At 49.8% G+C, this 19,511-nt stretch overlaps 2 protein-coding genes across 2 annotated transcripts in view; both read left to right on the top strand.

Annotated features, from left to right (window-relative positions):
* Positions 1-273: 273 nt before the first annotated feature.
* LOC309598918 (sperm-associated antigen 4 protein-like) lies at positions 274-3,872 on the top strand (the record flags this gene model as incomplete). The annotated part of the gene is made up of 6 exons (XM_082329946.1): positions 274-330; positions 911-986; positions 1,575-1,687; positions 2,287-2,454; positions 2,815-2,904; positions 3,696-3,872. The coding sequence occupies 6 exons, from the start codon at positions 274-276 to the stop codon at positions 3,870-3,872; spliced, it is 681 nt and encodes a 226-aa protein (XP_082186072.1).
* A 5,886-nt stretch (positions 3,873-9,758) lies between these two features.
* LOC309598917 (sperm-associated antigen 4 protein-like) overlaps positions 9,759-19,511 on the top strand; it is a gene marked incomplete at both ends in the record, with an annotated part of 31,964 nt that continues 22,211 nt past the window's right edge. The window contains 2 exons of the mRNA XM_082329945.1: positions 9,759-9,825; positions 10,266-10,339. Of these exons, the coding sequence (XP_082186071.1) occupies positions 9,759-9,825; positions 10,266-10,339 (141 nt within the window). The remainder of the gene's footprint in view (positions 9,826-10,265; positions 10,340-19,511) is intronic.

Here is a 19,511-nt window from a genome sequence, read left to right as displayed (position 1 = left end):
TGGAATTGGTTCTGTGCAGAAGCATCAGCCCACCTCGTGCTACCTGCACTCATTTTGCTAACAGCCAGGGCTCCCATACCTCCTACCTGCCTTTGCCTTCTGCTCAAACTGGTGTGGAAGGGAAGCACTCTCAAAGCTGGGAAAGCACACGTGTCTCTCCTTCTTGCCGAGCTGAGACGCTCCCCAGAGGGGACGGGCCGCTCTCTGACAAGATCTGCTTTCGTGCTGTCATGCAGGAGCTTTCGCGTTTTCTTGGAGGAGCAAAGGCAAATGATGCAGCTTCTGATGCAGGAGGTGGCTCAACTGAGGGCGGAGGTCAGCAGGGCAAAGGTGATGCTGCGTTTTGGGGAATGAAGCTTGGCTGGGCAGAACCCCTAAGAAAGCACTCCTTGGGCTTGTTGGTGGGTCGGACTGCTGACTGCAGGAACCCAGCCTTTGCCCCAGGGGCTTGCTGGGTGAGCTTCTGTGCTGCACAGGCCCTTCTCCAGGCCCAGTTTAAGCAGGCTGCTTCAGGCAGCAGAGGACTCCCGACAGCCTTCCCTTGGCACGCCGGCACTCTGGCTCCTCTGGCTGGGCTCCTGAGGCAGTGATGAGACCCAGGCACGCTCACGGGGCCAGCCGTCGCTTGCAGGGCCCGAGCCCATCTCCCCGCTGACCTGCAGAGCGTGGAGGGTGGGGACGAGGGTGTGGGGACCCTCGTCAACCCACCTCACGGCCATGGCCGTGGCCGCGGACACAGATTCTCTTCCTCAGTCCTTGTGGCTCCCGTCAGCAGCAGAGTCTTGCAGCTCTGTGGACAAGGCTTGCCTTGCCTTTCTGACACTGACCCTTTGCCTCTGCCGGCGCTAGCAGCCACGCTGAACTGCCCGCTGATGTGGTCCTTTTCTGTGTTCATTTATGGCGTTCCCAGGAAGTGAACCAGGCAGCATCGCAGATGGCTTCGGAAGTCTACGTCGAGATGTCTGACTGGGCCCTGAAAAGCTCTGGTATGGACACAAGCAGCCCAGTCTCCTTGCCCTGCGCTTGTCTGCAGCACTCCCCAAAGCAGCCTGTGCTGCAGGCGCTGCTCTCCAAAGTGGGGGAGCTTCAACGCTTCATGGGGTCCAAGAGCAAGGCTGTGGCACAGTGGCTCTCTCAGACTCCCTCCCAGTCCTGCCCTCGGCCTCCGCACGGGGGTCTGCGCACGGGGGCCTCCGCCGCTGCCCCCGCACGTGTTCCTGTGCTGTTGGAAGGGCTCTCTTCTTCTGCACTGCATTGGAAGAGGGAATGGCTGGGCCATCCTTTGCTGCCCATGCCGCAAGCCCTCAGTTTTGGTCTGCTGTCATTCACGTGGGCGCCCGCTGTCTCCCAGAACGCTCACACCTTCTCCTCGTGGCGCTGTGAGAGAAGCAGTCACCAGCAGGCACGTGGCTGCCGTCATTCCCCTGTGCAGCTGGGCACCCCCAGCAGCGTGGGGAGGAGGAGAGCACTGAGAGACGTGGAGCTGGCCAGCAGCATCAGAAAGACTGTCTGAGCACCGAGTCCGCCTAGAATGTGGCCTCTTCCAGTAGTCACCTGCGCTCCCTCCCTTCCAGGTGCCACCATCGACATGCAGAGAACTTCCGAGACTTACATCTGCAAAGAGAATTGGGGCTGCAGGGTTTTATGGCTCTTTCGCACTGCCAACCCTCCGGACACTATTTTGCAGGTATCGTAGCAGAAGTCCTCAGGGAAGGGCCTCCCTCTGAAGTTGGGGACCGACCTCAGGGGCTCTCCTCTCGCTCCAGTGGCACTGCTCAAGCCCACAGTGTTGATCAGGTTCCTGAAAGCAAAGCTCGAACACAGGGCTGGGCTTGCTAGCAATCAATGGTTCCCCTCAGGAGGGGAATGGAGCTGAACGGAGCCAAACTGCTGCATCTCGCCCACAGTGCTCTGCCCCAGCTGGGTGAAAACTTTCTCTCTGGTGACCCCATTTCCACGCCCATCCCTAACAGCGCCTTTTTGGGCCTGGCGGGCGGGAGGTGGGGGCTGGCCTGCAGAGCCACTGGGCAGAGAGGTGTTTCTGCTAGGCCCTGACTGGGACGGTTTCATAATTGCTCTTCTCCTCTGCCCCATAATCCTGAGAGCCCCCTTTCAGTCAGGCAGGGATGAAGGCCTCCTGCTTCTGTCCATTTCCTCCCACGCGCCTCATTTTCAAGCCAAAATAGACCCCACGGACACAACGGCGCCTACGCTTCAAGCTACGTGGGCCGTTGTGTTGGCCCCAACACTCTCTCTCTCTTCCTTGCTCTCGTGTTCTGCTTGCAGCCGGATGTTTCCCCAGGAAACTGCTGGCCTTTACAAGGGGATCAGGGCCAGGTGGTCATCAGGTTGCCAGCACGAGTCCATCTGACTGCCGTCACTGTGCAGCACATCTTCATAGAAGTCTCTCCATCTGGGACCGTCATCAGCGCCCCCAGAGACATCGCTGTCTTTGTGAGTCTCTGCTGGGTGCTTCTGGTGGGGATCTGGCCCTGGGGGAAAGCCATGGCAGGGTCTTGCTTGCTTTTGTGCATCCTCTGAGGTTTGCGTCCTGCTCTCTCCTGAGCACTGCAGTGCCCTAGCGGGACACTTCAAGGGCTCTAGGGGTTTCATCCCTCTTGAGACTTGTTCGGGACAAGCACCTCAGGGTTCCTGAGCAGAAGTCAAGGCCGAGACTGAGCTCCCGCATAGCGAGTGCTAGCCTACTGCTGGAGCCCCAGGAGAGGGTGGGGAGATAGCAGGGCTGATCCAGCACGTACGTGCCCTCTTTGTGGGGACGAGTCTGAGCTGCTCTCCTTGTGCTTTGCCCCTGAGGGAGTGGATGCGGACGGAGAAGAGGAAACTCTCCTTGGGACGTTCACGTACAACGTGGCAAAGGAGACCATTCAGACCTTCCCTCTGAAGGTATGGTCCACGCGCAGGGGCAAGGTGCCGGGGAGCAAACCAGCTTTGCCTGCAAGTCCATGGCAGGAAGAGCGTGAATGCTTTCTCCCTGAGCCGAGGGGCCCGGACCACCGCCGGGAGAGACCTGGCGTGGTTGGGAGGGCTGAGTAGCACGCAGTGGTGGTAGCAGAAGGATAGCAAGGGCAGGGTTAGGCCCGTGGGAGCACGAGTCCCAAGATATCCCTGGCTGCACCCACTGCCTTCAGCAGAGCCAGCCGCACATGCGGCCGCTCCACCCAAGCAACCTCTTTGTGTCGTGAAGAAACAGGGAAGCCCGGTGGTGAAAGGCATTGGCCAGCACTGTCGCTCCGTCCTGTGGCCTGCTGGCAGGCTGAGCAGTGTCCTCTCCTCCCAGCACAGCGTGCCCCTTCTCTCCCGTGCTCTCACGCCTGCCAGGAGGAGAGCAGGCCAAGCAGACATCGGGAGCTTGGTGGGCTTGCACAGCAGCCGCCCCCCGCACAGGAGCATCTCCCCGGCCTCTCTGCCAGCACAGAGCAAGCAGCAGAGGGAAGGGGCAGAGGGGAGGGAGACTGAGCCCCAGCAGGGCCGGCATGCAGAGGATGCCAGCTGCCTTCCCCCTTCCTGTGTCCCCAGCAGCCCCCATACCAGCAGCGAGCCTCAGATTGCCACAGCCGCTCCCACCCACTTTCAGGAGCTCGTTCCTGAGCAGGAGCAGGGCTGGCCGGGGGAGTCACCTTCATTGCATTGTCGCTCCTAACACCCCTGCTTCCTTTTCCCGCTTTTCTTCCCAGAACGCGCCGCTTCCCAGAGCCTTTGCACGTGTCAAACTTCTGGTGAAGAGCAACTGGGGAAACGCAGCGTACACCTGCATTTATCGAGTGCAGGTTCACGGGAAGATGGCAAAACCAGAGGAAAAAGAGAAGGGCATACAGAAAAGAGCAGCAGAAGGGGAAGGAACAAAACAATAAAAAAGATGTGGCAATTCAGATTGGTGCAGAAGCTCTGTCTCCAAAGTGGGGTGCGCAAGAAGGCCCTTTGGGGGTGAAAAGGGGCTTTAGAGTGTAACTATCAAAGTTTAACTATTGTACAAAAGGACTGAAGTAAGGAGTCTTGTAATCTCTCAGCGAAGGACAGTTCCTGATGAGAACAGCAACTTGTCTTAAAAACCAGCTGAAACCAACCCTGCAGTTTGGACAAGAGTCAAGGAGCAACGGAGTCTGCGCAAGAAGAAGGGGTTACCAGCGGTGACGAAGAAGAGTCATCAGCCTTCATCCCCACGACCCCCCCGCGACCACCACCAGGAGGCACTGCGCAAGCGCATTTGGGAGGAGTTTATGGAAACGACCTCTTGGGGCTAATTTTAACACGAAGCGGGGACAGGTCATGCACATGTCTAGGCGTATTGGGAAACCTTATGTCTATGTATGGGATGACCCCAGCCCCGTGCTGCCCAGCGCTGAATAAACATACCTACTTTACACCCTTAGGGGTTGCAGAGTCTGTTTCCGCACGTCAGTTTTGGCGAGCCAGGCAGGAGAGTCTCGGCTCGACTGCGGGATCGACTGCGGAGCGGATGCTCCTAGGCGCGCCCCGAGCACCTTCCTCGGAGGAGCCTCCGCTGCCAGCCGCTCACTAAACTAGACGATCCACTAATGCTATCAGAAAGAAAGTTAGGGAAGCAGATATAAGGAATTTAGAAAAGTTGCTGGAGGAAGTGTGGCGAGTATATCGGAATGGGGAGGGAGAGGACAGAAGGAAACCGGGAAAGGAGATAGTGGCTGCATTAGCCACATTCTCTGCATTGAATCAAACCTTGTTACCTATAAGTCAACAAAAGTGTTAATGTTGTGGGAGCAACTGGGCAGGTGGAAAAAGCTTTTTCTTGAAACCATTAACATTTGGAATTGGGAAGAGTGTGGGGATTCACAAATTTCTCTACCTGCCTGAGGCTCCTAGACTATTACTGGGAAGGGACCTATTAGAACAGCTAAATCCCGAAATAGAATTGAATTGAGAATTGAGAATTGAGAAATGGGGAAATGGAATTGGAAATACCAGACCAAAAAAAAAAAAATCACATTGACATTTTAAGTTTGTTTCTTACCGAACCCCAAATTAGAGAAGAAGAAATTATACGAGAAATAAAAGACCAGGTATATCCCGGAGTATGGGCCACCGATGTACGCGGAAGGGCGAAGAATGCTTCACCTGTTGAAGTTAAACTGAAAGAGGGTCGACAACCGGTAAGAATTTAACAGCGTCCCCTGAAGAAGGAGGGTAGGGAAGGAATCCAGCCAGTGACAGAAAAATGTTTACAATTAGGATTATTGAAAGAATGTGAATCTGATTTTAACACCCCTATATTGCCTGTCGGCAAACCTGACGGATCATACCTGGTGGTTCAGGATCCACGAGAATCCATATACCGTGTTGACAGTATTGACAGTATTATCGACGTGAGTCGATCCTAAGAACCACCGACGAGAGAGCGGGCATTGGCAAGCACAGCTGAAGTTTATTGCAGAGGACCAGAGAGCTGAACTCTACTGCAGGGGACCAGAGAGCTGCTTGTGGACAATTAATCGCCTCAGGAAAAGGAGTGAACCGCTGGGGACGGGAGAATGGGGGCGCAAATGTCCTCGGAAGAAAAAATCTATTTTGTGTAGATTTTTGCGAATCCTTGCAAAAAGGGGCATAAATTATGGTGCAGGAAATGTTCGGTTGTTGTTAACTTGGTTGCGAAAACACGGGCAACAAGCGAACGCAGTGACCGCGTTCCAGGTGGAGACTTGGGAGGAGGCAGGAAAAGCGTTATGGGAAGCGGCCACCAGGGGGGACAGTAATGCCACAAATGTTTTGACGACATGGCGTTTACTGAAAGACTCTTTAGAACAATTAGAGCCACACCGAAAGGCTGCAGCTTCTGCCACCGCTCCGGAGCTAACCCCGCAGGGCACGCCACAAACACCGCCATCGGGTTCGTCCTCCGACATGCCCTTGCTCGCGGGTGCTCAAGCTGCACAACCGTCCACCACCACACACCCCCCCGCGCCGCTGCTACCCTCTGTGCCGTTTTCTCCTTCGCCTGCTCCTATGCCTTAAACACCTCTGCTAGACATTCCGATCCCTGCAATCAGCACCCCTCCACTCCCCCCATTATAACCTCTTACATGGTAGCATTAAGCAAACATCTCAACAAAACTGAGAAACGTGTGGTCGGGGCTCGAAGTAGAGCTTTAGATGGCCCTGTACATAACATCCAACCTGGAGATTATGTCTATAGAAGGTCTCTTGCAGAAAGAACCTTGGAGCCACGGTGGGAAGGACCTTTCCAGGTACTCCTTCACCGCAATCAAAATCAAAGAGCAGAGCAGCTGGATACATCACACCAGAGTGAAGAAAGCTCCTAAATCTCCATGGAGAGTCGCGCAAGTACAGCACGGAAAGCTTACCTTGTCACGACGCTGATTGTAAGCCTAACAGGGAGACTGGGGGCATGGGAGAGTCATAGCTTTTTGCAGCTACATGACAAAATTGCTGGTGCCGTCAATTGGTCTGAGCGCTGGATTTGCTCACACTTGCCCACAAACGCAAGACATGGCCACCCCGTGGTCGCTACAGTTTTTCCCAATTCTTCAGAGATAGCTAATGCCTTTAACAATATAGCCCTCCCTGAGTACACAGAGATACCACAAAGGAATCCTACTCTGGAATGAGACGGAAGGAGTACCTTGTGTCCAGCGGTGCTACCTAGAAAACACCACCCAGAATACAGGAGGGAATAGCACAGACAGACATTATGGAATTTCGAGTTTTGTTGGGGCCTACTCCAATTGCACTAGTTACATCAAGTAGGGAGGTGCAAATATGTGGAATAGCAAGCAGACTCGGAAAAACGCCAGCAATACCCCCAAAGGCTGGCCAGCTCCTGTAGGTCAGGGATGGTATTGGATCTGTGCGAAGTGGGGATAGAAGGTATTGCCTTTCGGGTGGAAGGGCCAATGTGCTGTAGGGACTGTAGTTCCTAGCGTTACTGTTGCACAAAACCAGTTTACGCACGCTTGGCTTATCACGAACCTCTATGAAACCTTGTAACCCATGCAACCAAGAGAAAACTAAACCCTTTCATAACGAGGCCAACCAGGTTTCATAGTTTTGCGAGGTGGTTTCTTCCATGGTTAGGAGTTAGTGAATTAGAAAAGGCCTTAGTTAACATTTCAGCTACAATGGAAATTATTACTAATGCTACAGCTGATGCGCTCACGGCTCTACAGAAAGCAATTTCTTCCTTAAAACAAGTAACACTTCAAAACAGGCTAGGGCTGGATTTGCTTTTTGCTAAAGAAGGGGATTTGTGTAGGGTTGTTGGTGAACGTTGTTGTACCTATGTTAACCAAGACAAGAGGCTTGAGAAAGATTTACCTCAAATTTGGGAAAAAGCCAAAATCTTGCATGAAGTGGCCCAAGATAACACATCTTGTGGCAATTCATCACGGACTCCGCGTATGAGGTTATGCGAAGACAAGCGAAGACAAGCGAAGAAGAGAAGCGAAGACAAGTGAAGAAGATGACGATGACAACGACACTTTATTTTTTCACAATCTATCGCTTTTATAATATGATCTGAACCGGCACCGGCGTGCCCTGCTATGTTGGCTCCGGAGATTTGCTCGATCTACCCCCAAGATCGCTAGCGGCCGCTCTATGGCTCAGCGAATCTCTTTGGCCGCTCTATCGGCCAGGGTACCCTCCTCCCCTACGGGGACTAGGCTGTACGCCAGACGTCTCTGTGCGGTTTACCAGCAGCCCCGGCCAAGCGTACGACTGACTGGCTCTTCTTGTAAAACATATCATTTAATCCGCGGCTTCAGGAGGTTGCTGTCTGCTCCCACGGTGAGCGGCTGGCAGCAGACGCTCCTCCGAGGAAGGTGCTCGGGGCGCGCCTAGGAGCCGAGACTCTCCTGCCTGGCTCGCCAAAACTGACGTGCGGAAACAGACTCCGCAACCCCTAAGGGTGTAAAGTAGGTATGTTTATTCAGCGCTGGGCAGCACGGGGCTGGGGTCATCCCATACATAGACATAAGGTTTCCCAATACGCCTAGACATGTGCATGACCTGTCCCCGCTTCGTGTTAAAATTAGCCCCAAGAGGTCGTTTCCATAAACTCCTCCCAAATGCGCTTGCGCAGTGCCTCCTGGTGGTGGTCGCGGGGGGGTCGTGGGGATGAAGGCTGATGACTCTTCTTCGTCACCGCTGGTAACCCCTTCTTCTTGCGCAGACTCCGTTGCTCCTTGACTCTTGTCCAAACTGCAGGGTTGGTTTCAGCTGGTTTTTAAGACAAGTTGCTGTTCTCATCAGGAACTGTCCTTCGCTGAGAGATTACAAGACTCCTTACTTCAGTCCTTTTGTACAATAGTTAAACTTTGATAGTTACACTCTAAAGCTGCTTTTCAGTTCCCCCTTTTTCTATACAGTTAGTAAATTCTTTTACTACATCTCATTTTAATATAATGTTTCTTTATCTAGCATCTTCTCAAAATATTTGTTAGATTTAATTCTCGTCGAATTTCGGTCTTCTTCCGTTCGCTGTAGGAATCCCCTGAGCTCTGGCAATAACACCAAGCACACCGATTTATTACACACAGAGGCATAGACAGAATTACTGCTCTAATTTTCGTAATAAACAATTGTTTTAACCATGCCAAGTTTGGTAACCGAGATATTAATTTTTCTATTAAGCCACTACATCCCCAAGATGTGTTATCTTGGGCCACTTCATGCAAGATTTTGGCTTTTTCCCAAATTTGTGGTAAATCTTTCTCAAGCCTCTGGTCTTGGTTAACATAGGTACAACAACGTTCACCAACAACCCTACACAAATCCCCTTCTTTAGCAAAAAGCAAATCCAGCCCTAGCCTGTTTTGAAGTGTTACTTGTTTTAAGGAAGAAATTGCTTTCTGTAGAGCCATGAGCGTATCAGCTGTACCATTAGTAATAATTTCCATTGTAGCTGGAATGTTAACTAAGGCCTTTTCTAATTCACTAACTCCTAACCATGGAAGAAACCACCTCGCAAAACTATGAAACCTGGTTGGCCTCGTTATGAAAGGGTTTAGTTTTCTCTTGGTTGCATGGGTTACAGGTTTCATAGAGGTTCGTAATAAGCCAAGCATGCGTAAACTGGTTAAGTTTTGTGCAACAGTAACGTTAGGAACTACAGTCCCTACAGCACATTGGCCCTTCCACCCGAAAGGCAATACCTTCTATCCCCACTTCGCACAGATCCAATACCATCCCTGACCTACAGGAGCTGGCCAGCCTTTGGGGGTATTGCTGGCGTTTTTCCGAGTCTGCTTGCTATTCCACATATTTGCACTTCCCTACTTGATGTAACTAGAGCTAAATCTCCATGGAGATTTAGGTGCTTTCTTCACTCTGGTGTGATGTGTCCAGCTGCTCTGCTCTTTGATTTTGATTGCGGTGAAGGAGTACCTGGAAAGGTCCTTCCCACCGTGGCTCCAAGGTTCTTTCTGCAAGAGACCTTCTATAGACATAATCTCCAGGTTGGATGTTATGTACAGGGCCATCTAAAGCTCTACTTCGAGCCCCGACCACACGTTTCTCAGTTTTGTTGAGATGTTTGCTTAATGCTACCATGTAAGAGGTTATAATGGGGGGAGTGGAGGGGTGCTGATTGCAGGGATCGGAATGTCTAGCAGAGGTGTTTAAGGCATAGGAGCAGGCGAAGGAGAAAACGGCGCAGAGGGTAGCAGCGGCGCGTGGGGGGTGTGTGGTGGTGGACGGTTGTGCAGCTTGAGCACCCGCGAGCAAGGGCATGTCGGAGGACGAACCCGATGGCGGTGTTTGTGGCGTGCCCTGCGGTGTTGGCTCCGGAGCGGTGGCAGAAGCTGCAGCCTTTCGGTGTGGCTCTAATTGTTCTAAAGAGTCTTTCAGTAAACGCCATGTCGTCAAAACATTTGTGGCATTACTGTCCCCCCTGGTGGCCGCTTCCCATAACGCTTTTCCTGCCTCCTCCCAAGTCTCCACCTGGAACGCGGTCACTGCGTTCGCTTGTTGCCCGTGTTTTCGCAACCAAGTTAACAACAACCGAACCTTTCCTTCATCATAATTTATGCCCCTTTTTGCAAGGATTCGCAAAAATCTACACAAAATAGATTTTTTCTTCCGAGGACATTTGCGCCCCCATTCTCCCGTCCCCAGCGGTTCACTCCTTTTCCTGAGGCGATTAATTGTCCACAAGCAGCTCTCTGGTCCCCTGCAGTAGAGTTCAGCTCTCTGGTCCTCTGCAATAAACTTCAGCTGTGCTTGCCAATGCCCGCTCTCTCGTCGGTGGTTCTTAGGATCGACTCACGTCGATAATACTGTCAATACTGTCAACACGGTATATGGATTCTCGTGGATCCTGAACCACCAGGTATGATCCGTCAGGTTTGCCGACAGGCAATATAGGGGTGTTAAAATCAGATTCACATTCTTTCAATAATCCTAATTGTAAACATTTTTCTGTCACTGGCTGGATTCCTTCCCTACCCTCCTTCTTCAGGGGACGCTGTTAAATTCTTACCGGTTGTCGACCCTCTTTCAGTTTAACTTCAACAGGTGAAGCATTCTTCGCCCTTCCGCGTACATCGGTGGCCCATACTCCGGGATATACCTGGTCTTTTATTTCTCGTATAATTTCTTCTTCTCTAATTTGGGGTTCGGTAAGAACCAAACTTAAAATGTCAATGTGATTTTTTTTTTTTGGTCTGGTATTTCCAATTCCATTTCCCCATTTCTCAAGTCTCAATTCTCAATTCAATTCTATTTCGGGATTTAGGTGTTCTAATAGGTCCCTTCCCAGTAATAGTCTAGGAGCCTCAGGCAGGTAGAGAAATTTGTGAATCCCCACACTCTTCCCAATTCCAAATGTTAATGGTTTCAAGAAAAAGCTTTTTCCACCTGCCCAGTTGCTCCCACAACATTAACACTTTTGTTGACTTATAGGTAACAAGGTTTGATTCAATGCAGAGAATGTGGCTAACGCAGCCACTATTTCCTTTCCCGGTTTCCTTCTGTCCTCTCCCTCCCCATTCCGATATACTCGCCACACTTCCTCCAGCAACTTTTCTAAATTCCTTATATCTGCTTCCCTAACTTTCTTTCTGATAGCATTAGTGGATCATCCCAGAAACAGAGATGCCAGCTGCTGTGTGGCAGCTTCTGACTCCGGTTTCATAGTAGTTACTCTTCTCACAGCAGCCCGTAAGCCATCGAAAAACTTGGTGGGCCGTTCAGTCTGCCCCTGCTTGGTAGCATACAGAGCAGACCAGTTAACTGCCTTTGGGATCGCATGTTCTATTCCCAATTTGATCCAGGCTCGGTATCGTTGCAACAAACGGTACTGAGCTGGATCATTAGGGTCCCAGCGCGGGTCCCTGGAGGGCACAGGATCTTCGGCCGTGCCCTGTAAAACTCGTCCCTCAATCTATGGTTCTACATGAGCTCGGGCTGCCTTTAATACAAGCTGCTTCTCCGTTTCAGTCATAGCATCTAACATAAGATCCACATCTTTCCAATCCGGGTCCAAGCTCTTAGTAATCCACTCAAACCTTTTCGCAACCCCACTTGGGTCCTCTTAGCTGCATCCTTCCACTTATCCGCATCATCCCTCTGGAAAGGCACTTTTCTTCCGCCCTTCTGGGTGTCTCTTTCACCTTCAAACACCTCTGTCCAATACTACGTGCTGAACAACAGCGCTTCACCTTCCCTAACTCTTTCTGATTTTCCTTTTCCAAAGCCAACACCGTGGGATCTTGGGGAGCAAAATTAAAACCACAATCTTTCTGCCGCTCAGGGTGATTTCGGAGGGTGAAAAAAACATATCCGCATACAGAGCTTTGTCCCATTTTCCCTCCCACCTTAAAAATAACAGGAGTTGCAGCAAGGCATTATACTTCAGAGTCCCATTCACAGGCCACTCTTCTTCGTCATCTAATTTATACAATGGCCATCACTGATTACAATACTTAATTAGAGTTTTCTTATTCACATTTCCTCCAGGAGGACGCCCTCATGTCCTTCCAGCGATATAAACTACAACCTAATGGCGATTTCTTTGGTATCTCTTTACTTTGCTGGGACCCTCCCATTTTATTGGTCCCAGTTCTCTCCTGTATTCCCGCAGTATTTTAACACTTAGTTCCACGGTCCACACTTTACCACTCAGAGGGTTACAGAATTACTCTTTTACATCCTTACAACCTTTTTATTTCGCTTCGTCCGTCTCCGGCCGTTTCCCTCGCGGGACAACGAAACCGAGGAGCAGGACTCCGCACTCACTTCACAGCGATGCTGTGTCTCAAACACACGTACACACAAATTTTCAACATACACTACATACAATATACAATACCCGGGTAAATGAAACAGGTAGTTATGGCTCCAGTTGATATCCCTTCAGCAGCTGCAAAGATTTAAATAATTCTTGGGAGAGGTCCGCTTACCCTTCTCCTGCTTCTTACACAGTCATGAGCCGGTCCGTCCTGGCTCCCGCCACCGGGATGCAGTGGTGACCTCAGATTTGCTCGATCTACCCCCAAGATCGCTAGCGGCCGCTCTATGGCTCAGCGAATCTCTTTGGCCGCTCTATCGGCCAGGGTACCCTCCTCCCCTACGGGGACTAGGCTGTACGCCAGACGTCTCTGTGCGGTTTACCAGCAGCCCCGGCCAAGCGTACGACTGACTGGCTCTTCTTGTAAAACATATCATTTAATCCGCGGCTTCAGGAGGTTGCTGTCTGCTCCCACGGTGAGCGGCTGGCAGCAGACGCTCCTCCGAGGAAGGTGCTCGGGGCGCGCCTAGGAGCGTCCGCTCCGCAGTCGATCCCGCAGTCGAGCCGAGACTCTCCTGCCTGGCTCGCCAAAACTGACGTGCGGAAACAGACTCTGCAACCCCTAAGGGTGTAAAGTAGGTATGTTTATTCAGCGCTGGGCAGCACGGGGCTGGGGTATTCCCATACATAGACATAAGGTTTCCCAATACGCCTAGACATGTGCATGACCTGTCCCCGCTTCGTGTTAAAATTAGCCCCAAGAGGTCGTTTCCATAAACTCCTCCCAACTGGGCTTGCGCAGTGCCTCCTGGTGGTGGTCGCGGGGGGGGGGGTCGTGGGGATGAAGGCTGATGACTCTTCTTCGTCACCGCTGGTAACCCCTTCTTCTTGCGCAGACTCCGTTGCTCCTTGACTCTTGTCCAAACTGCAGGGTTGGTTTCAGCTGGTTTTTAAGACAAGTTGCTGTTCTCATCAGGAACTGTCCTTCGCTGAGAGATTACAAGACTCCTTACTTCAGTCCTTTTGTACAATAGTTAAACTTTGATAGTTACACTCTAAAGCTGCTTTTCAGTTCCCCCTTTTTCTATACAGTTAGTAAATTCTTTTACTACATCTCATTTTAATATAATGTTTCTTTATCTAGCATCTTCTCAAAATATTTGTTAGATTTAATTCTCGTCAAATTTCGGTCTTCTTCCGTTCGCTGTAGGAATCCCCTGAGCTCTGGCAATAACACCAAGCACACCGATTTATTACACACAGAGGCATAGACAGAATTACTGCTCTAATTTTCGTAATAAACAATTGTTTTAACCATGCCAAGTTTGGTAACCGAGATATTAATTTTTCTATTAAGCCACTACATCCCCAAGATGTGTTATCTTGGGCCACTTCATGCAAGATTTTGTTTTTTTCCCAAATTTGTGGTAAATCTTTCTCAAGCCTCTGGTCTTGGTTAACATAGGTACAACAACGTTCACCAACAACCCTACACAAATCCCCTTCTTTAGCAAAAAGCAAATCCAGCCCTAGCCTGTTTTGAAGTGTTACTTGTTTTAAGGAAGAAATTGCTTTCTGTAGAGCCATGAGCGTATCAGCTGTACCATTAGTAATAATTTCCATTGTAGCTGGAATGTTAACTAAGGCCTTTTCTAATTCACTAACTCCTAACCATGGAAGAAACCACCTCGCAAAACTATGAAACCTGGTTGGCCTCGTTATGAAAGGGTTTAGTTTTCTCTTGGTTGCATGGGTTACAGGTTTCATAGAGGTTCGTAATAAGCCAAGCATGCGTAAACTGGTTAAGTTTTGTGCAACAGTAACGTTAGGAACTACAGTCCCTACAGCACATTGGCCCTTCCACCCGAAAGGCAATACCTTCTATCCCCACTTCGCACAGATCCAATACCATCCCTGACCTACAGGAGCTGGCCAGCCTTTGGGGGTATTGCTGGCGTTTTTCCGAGTCTGCTTGCTATTCCACATATTTGCACTTCCCTACTTGATGTAACTAGAGCTAAATCTCCATGGAGATTTAGGTGCTTTCTTCACTCTGGTGTGATGTGTCCAGCTGCTCTGCTCTTTGATTTTGATTGTGGTGAAGGAGTACCTGGAAAGGTCCTTCCCACCGTGGCTCCAAGGTTCTTTCTGCAAGAGACCTTCTATAGACATAATCTCCAGGTTGGATGTTATGTACAGGGCCATCTAAAGCTCTACTTCGAGCCCCGACCACACGTTTCTCAGTTTTGTTGAGATGTTTGCTTAATGCTACCATGTAAGAGGTTATAATGGGGGGAGTGGAGGGGTGCTGATTGCAGGGATCGGAATGTCTAGCAGAGGTGTTTAAGGCATAGGAGCAGGCGAAGGAGAAAACGGCGCAGAGGGTAGCAGCGGCGCGGGGGGGGTGTGTGGTGGTGGACGGTTGTGCAGCTTGAGCACCCGCGAGCAAGGGCATGTCGGAGGACGAACCCGATGGCGGTGTTTGTGGCGTGCCCTGCGGTGTTGGCTCCGGAGCGGTGGCAGAAGCTGCAGCCTTTCGGTGTGGCTCTAATTGTTCTAAAGAGTCTTTCAGTAAACGCCATGTCGTCAAAACATTTGTGGCATTACTGTCCCCCCTGGTGGCCGCTTCCCATAACGCTTTTCCTGCCTCCTCCCAAGTCTCCACCTGGAACGCGGTCACTGCGTTCGCTTGTTGCCCGTGTTTTCGCAACCAAGTTAACAACCACCGAACATTTCCTTCATCATAATTTATGCCCCTTTTTGCAAGGATTCGCAAAAATCTACACAAAATAGATTTTTTTCTTCCGAGGACATTTGCGCCCCCATTCTCCCGTCCCCAGCGGTTCACTCCTTTTCCTGAGGCGATTAATTGTCCACAAGCAGCTCTCTGGTCCCCTGCAGTAGAGTTCAGCTCTCTGGTCCTCTGCAATAAACTTCAGCTGTGCTTGCCAATGCCCGCTCTCTCGTCGGTGGTTCTTAGGATCGACTCACGTCGATAATACTGTCAATACTGTCAACACGGTATATGGATTCTCGTGGATCCTGAACCACCCGGTATGATCCGTCAGGTTTGCCGACAGGCAATATAGGGGTGTTAAAATCAGATTCACATTCTTTCAATAATCCTAATTGTAAACATTTTTCTGTCACTGGCTGGATTCCTTCCCTACCCTCCTTCTTCAGGGGACGCTGTTAAATTCTTACCGGTTGTCGACCCTCTTTCAGTTTAACTTCAACAGGTGAAGCATTCTTCGCCCTTCCGCGTACATCGGTGGCCCATACTCCGGGATATACCTGGTCTTTTATTTCTCGTATAATTTCTTCTTCTCTAATTTGGGGTTCGGTAAGAACCAAACTTAAAATGTCAATGTGATTTTTTTTTTTTGTCTGGTATTTCAAATTCCATTTCCCCATTTCTCAAGTCTCAATTCTCAATTCAATTCTATTTCGGGATTTAGGTGTTCTAATAGGTCCCTTCCCAGTAATAGTCTAGGAGCCTCAGGCAGGTAGAGAAATTTGTGAATCCCCACACTCTTCCCAATTCCAAATGTTAATGGTTTCAAGAAAAAGCTTTTTCCACCTGCCCAGTTGCTCCCACAACATTAACACTTTTGTTGACTTATAGGTAACAAGGTTTGATTCAATGCAGAGAATGTGGCTAACGCAGCCACTATTTCCTTTCCCGGTTTCCTTCTGTCCTCTCCCTCCCCATTCCGATATACTCGCCACACTTCCTCCAGCAACTTTTCTAAATTCCTTATATCTGCTTCCCTAACTTTCTTTCTGATAGCATTAGTGGATCATCCCAGAAACAGAGATGCCAGCTGCTGTGTGGCAGCTTCTGACTCCGGTTTCATAGTAGTTACTCTTCTCACAGCAGCCCGTAAGCCATCGAAAAACTTGGTGGGCCGTTCAGTCTGCCCCTGCTTGGTAGCATACAGAGCAGACCAGTTAACTGCCTTTGGGATCGCATGTTCTATTCCCAATTTGATCCAGGCTCGGTATCGTTGCAACAAACGGTACTGAGCTGGATCATTAGGGTCCCAGCGCGGGTCCCTGGAGGGCACAGGATCTTCGGCCGTGCCCTGTAAAACTCGTCCCTCAATCTATGGTTCTACATGAGCTCGGGCTGCCTTTAATACAAGCTGCTTCTCCGTTTCAGTCATAGCATCTAACATAAGATCCACATCTTTCCAATCCGGGTCCAAGCTCTTAGTAATCCACTCAAACCTTTTCGCAACCCCACTTGGGTCCTCTTAGCTGCATCCTTCCACTTATCCGCATCATCCCTCTGGAAAGGCACTTTTCTTCCGCCCTTCTGGGTGTCTCTTTCACCTTCAAACACCTCTGTCCAATACTACGTGCTGAACAACAGCGCTTCACCTTCCCTAACTCTTTCTGATTTTCCTTTTCCAAAGCCAACACCGTGGGATCTTGGGGAGCAAAATTAAAACCACAATCTTTCTGCCGCTCAGGGTGATTTCGGAGGGTGAAAAAAACATATCCGCATACAGAGCTTTGTCCCATTTTCCCTCCCACCTTAAAAATAACAGGAGTTGCAGCAAGGCATTATACTTCAGAGTCCCATTCACAGGCCACTCTTCTTCGTCATCTAATTTATACAATGGCCATCACTGATTACAATACTTAATTAGAGTTTTCTTATTCACATTTCCTCCAGGAGGACGCCCTCATGTCCTTCCAGCGATATAAACTACAACCTAATGGCGATTTCTTTGGTATCTCTTTACTTTGCTGGGACCCTCCCATTTTATTGGTCCCAGTTCTCTCCTGTATTCCCGCAGTATTTTAACACTTAGTTCCACGGTCCACACTTTACCACTCAGAGGGTTACAGAATTACTCTTTTACATCCTTACAACCTTTTTATTTCGCTTCGTCCGTCTCCGGCCGTTTCCCTCGCGGGACAACGAAACCGAGGAGCAGGACTCCGCACTCACTTCACAGCGATGCTGTGCCTCAAACACACGTACACACAAATTTTCAACATACACTACATACAATATACAATACCCGGGTAAATGAAACAGGTAGTTATGGCTCCAGTTGATATCCCTTCAGCAGCTGCAAAGATTTAAATAATTCTTGGGAGAGGTCCGCTTACCCTTCTCCTGCTTCTTACACAGTCATGAGCCGGTCCGTCCTGGCTCCCGCCACCGGGATGCAGTGGTGACCTCAGATTTGCTCGATCTACCCCCAAGATCGCTAGCGGCCGCTCTATGGCTCAGCGAATCTCTTTGGCCGCTCTATCGGCCAGGGTACCCTCCTCCCCTACGGGGACTAGGCTGTACGCCAGACGTCTCTGTGCGGTTTACCAGCAGCCCCGGCCAAGCGTACGACTGACTGGCTCTTCTTGTAAAACATATCATTTAATCCGCAGCTTCAGGAGGTTGCTGTCTGCTCCCACGGTGAGCGGCTGGCAGCAGACGCTCCTCCGAGGAAGGTGCTCGGGGCGCGCCTAGGAGCCGAGACTCTCCTGCCTGGCTCGCCAAAACTGACGTGCGGAAACAGACTCTGCAACCCCTAAGGGTGTAAAGTAGGTATGTTTATTCAGCGCTGGGCAGCACGGGGCTGGGGTCATCCCATACATAGACATAAGGTTTCCCAATACGCCTAGACATGTGCATGACCTGTCCCCGCTTCGTGTTAAAATTAGCCCCAAGAGGTCGTTTCCATAAACTCCTCCCAAATGCGCTTGCGCAGTGCCTCCTGGTGGTGGTCGCGGGGGGGGGGGGGTCGTGGGGATGAAGGCTGATGACTCTTCTTCGTCACCGCTGGTAACCCCTTCTTCTTGCGCAGACTCCGTTGCTCCTTGACTCTTGTCCAAACTGCAGGGTTGGTTTCAGCTGGTTTTTAAGACAAGTTGCTGTTCTCATCAGGAACTGTCCTTCGCTGAGAGATTACAAGACTCCTTACTTCAATGCTTTTGTACAATAGTTAAACTTTGATAGTTACACTCTAAAGCTGCTTTTCAGTTCCCCCTTTTTCTATACAGTTAGTAAATTCTTTTACTACATCTCATTTTAATATAATGTTTCTTTATCTAGCATCTTCTCAAAATATTTGTTAGATTTAATTCTCGTCGAATTTCGGTCTTCTTCCGTTCGCTGTAGGAATCCCCTGAGCTCTGGCAATAACACCAAGCACACCGATTTATTACACACAGAGGCATAGACAGAATTACTGCTCTAATTTTCGTAATAAACAATTGTTTTAACCATGCCAAGTTTGGTAACCGAGATATTAATTTTTCTATTAAGCCACTACATCCCCAAGATGTGTTATCTTGGGCCACTTCATGCAAGATTTTGTTTTTTTCCCAAATTTGTGGTAAATCTTTCTCAAGCCTCTGGTCTTGGTTAACATAGGTACAACAACGTTCACCAACAACCCTACACAAATCCCCTTCTTTAGCAAAAAGCAAATCCAGCCCTAGCCTGTTTTGAAGTGTTACTTGTTTTAAGGAAGAAATTGCTTTCTGTAGAGCCATGAGCGTATCAGCTGTACCATTAGTAATAATTTCCATTGTAGCTGGAATGTTAACTAAGGCCTTTTCTAATTCACTAACTCCTAACCATGGAAGAAACCACCTCGCAAAACTATGAAACCTGGTTGGCCTCGTTATGAAAGGGTTTAGTTTTCTCTTGGTTGCATGGGTTACAGGTTTCATAGAGGTTCGTAATAAGCCAAGCATGCGTAAACTGGTTAAGTTTTGTGCAACAGTAACGTTAGGAACTACAGTCCCTACAGCACATTGGCCCTTCCACCCGAAAGGCAATACCTTCTATCCCCACTTCGCACAGATCCAATACCATCCCTGACCTACAGGAGCTGGCCAGCCTTTGGGGGTATTGCTGGCGTTTTTCCGAGTCTGCTTGCTATTCCACATATTTGCACTTCCCTACTTGATGTAACTAGAGCTAAATCTCCATGGAGATTTAGGTGCTTTCTTCACTCTGGTGTGATGTGTCCAGCTGCTCTGCTCTTTGATTTTGATTGCGGTGAAGGAGTACCTGGAAAGGTCCTTCCCACCGTGGCTCCAAGGTTCTTTCTGCAAGAGACCTTCTATAGACATAATCTCCAGGTTGGATGTTATGTACAGGGCCATCTAAAGCTCTACTTCGAGCCCCGACCACACGTTTCTCAGTTTTGTTGAGATGTTTGCTTAATGCTACCATGTAAGAGGTTATAATGGGGGGAGTGGAGGGGTGCTGATTGCAGGGATCGGAATGTCTAGCAGAGGTGTTTAAGGC

The sequence above is a fragment of the Platalea leucorodia genome, assembly GCF_965183815.1.
Source record: "Platalea leucorodia genome assembly, chromosome: 19".
Taxonomy (NCBI): domain Eukaryota; kingdom Metazoa; phylum Chordata; class Aves; order Pelecaniformes; family Threskiornithidae; genus Platalea; species Platalea leucorodia.
The sequence above is the reverse complement of the archived record's forward strand: the minus strand, read 5'-3'. Positions and strand labels throughout refer to the sequence as shown.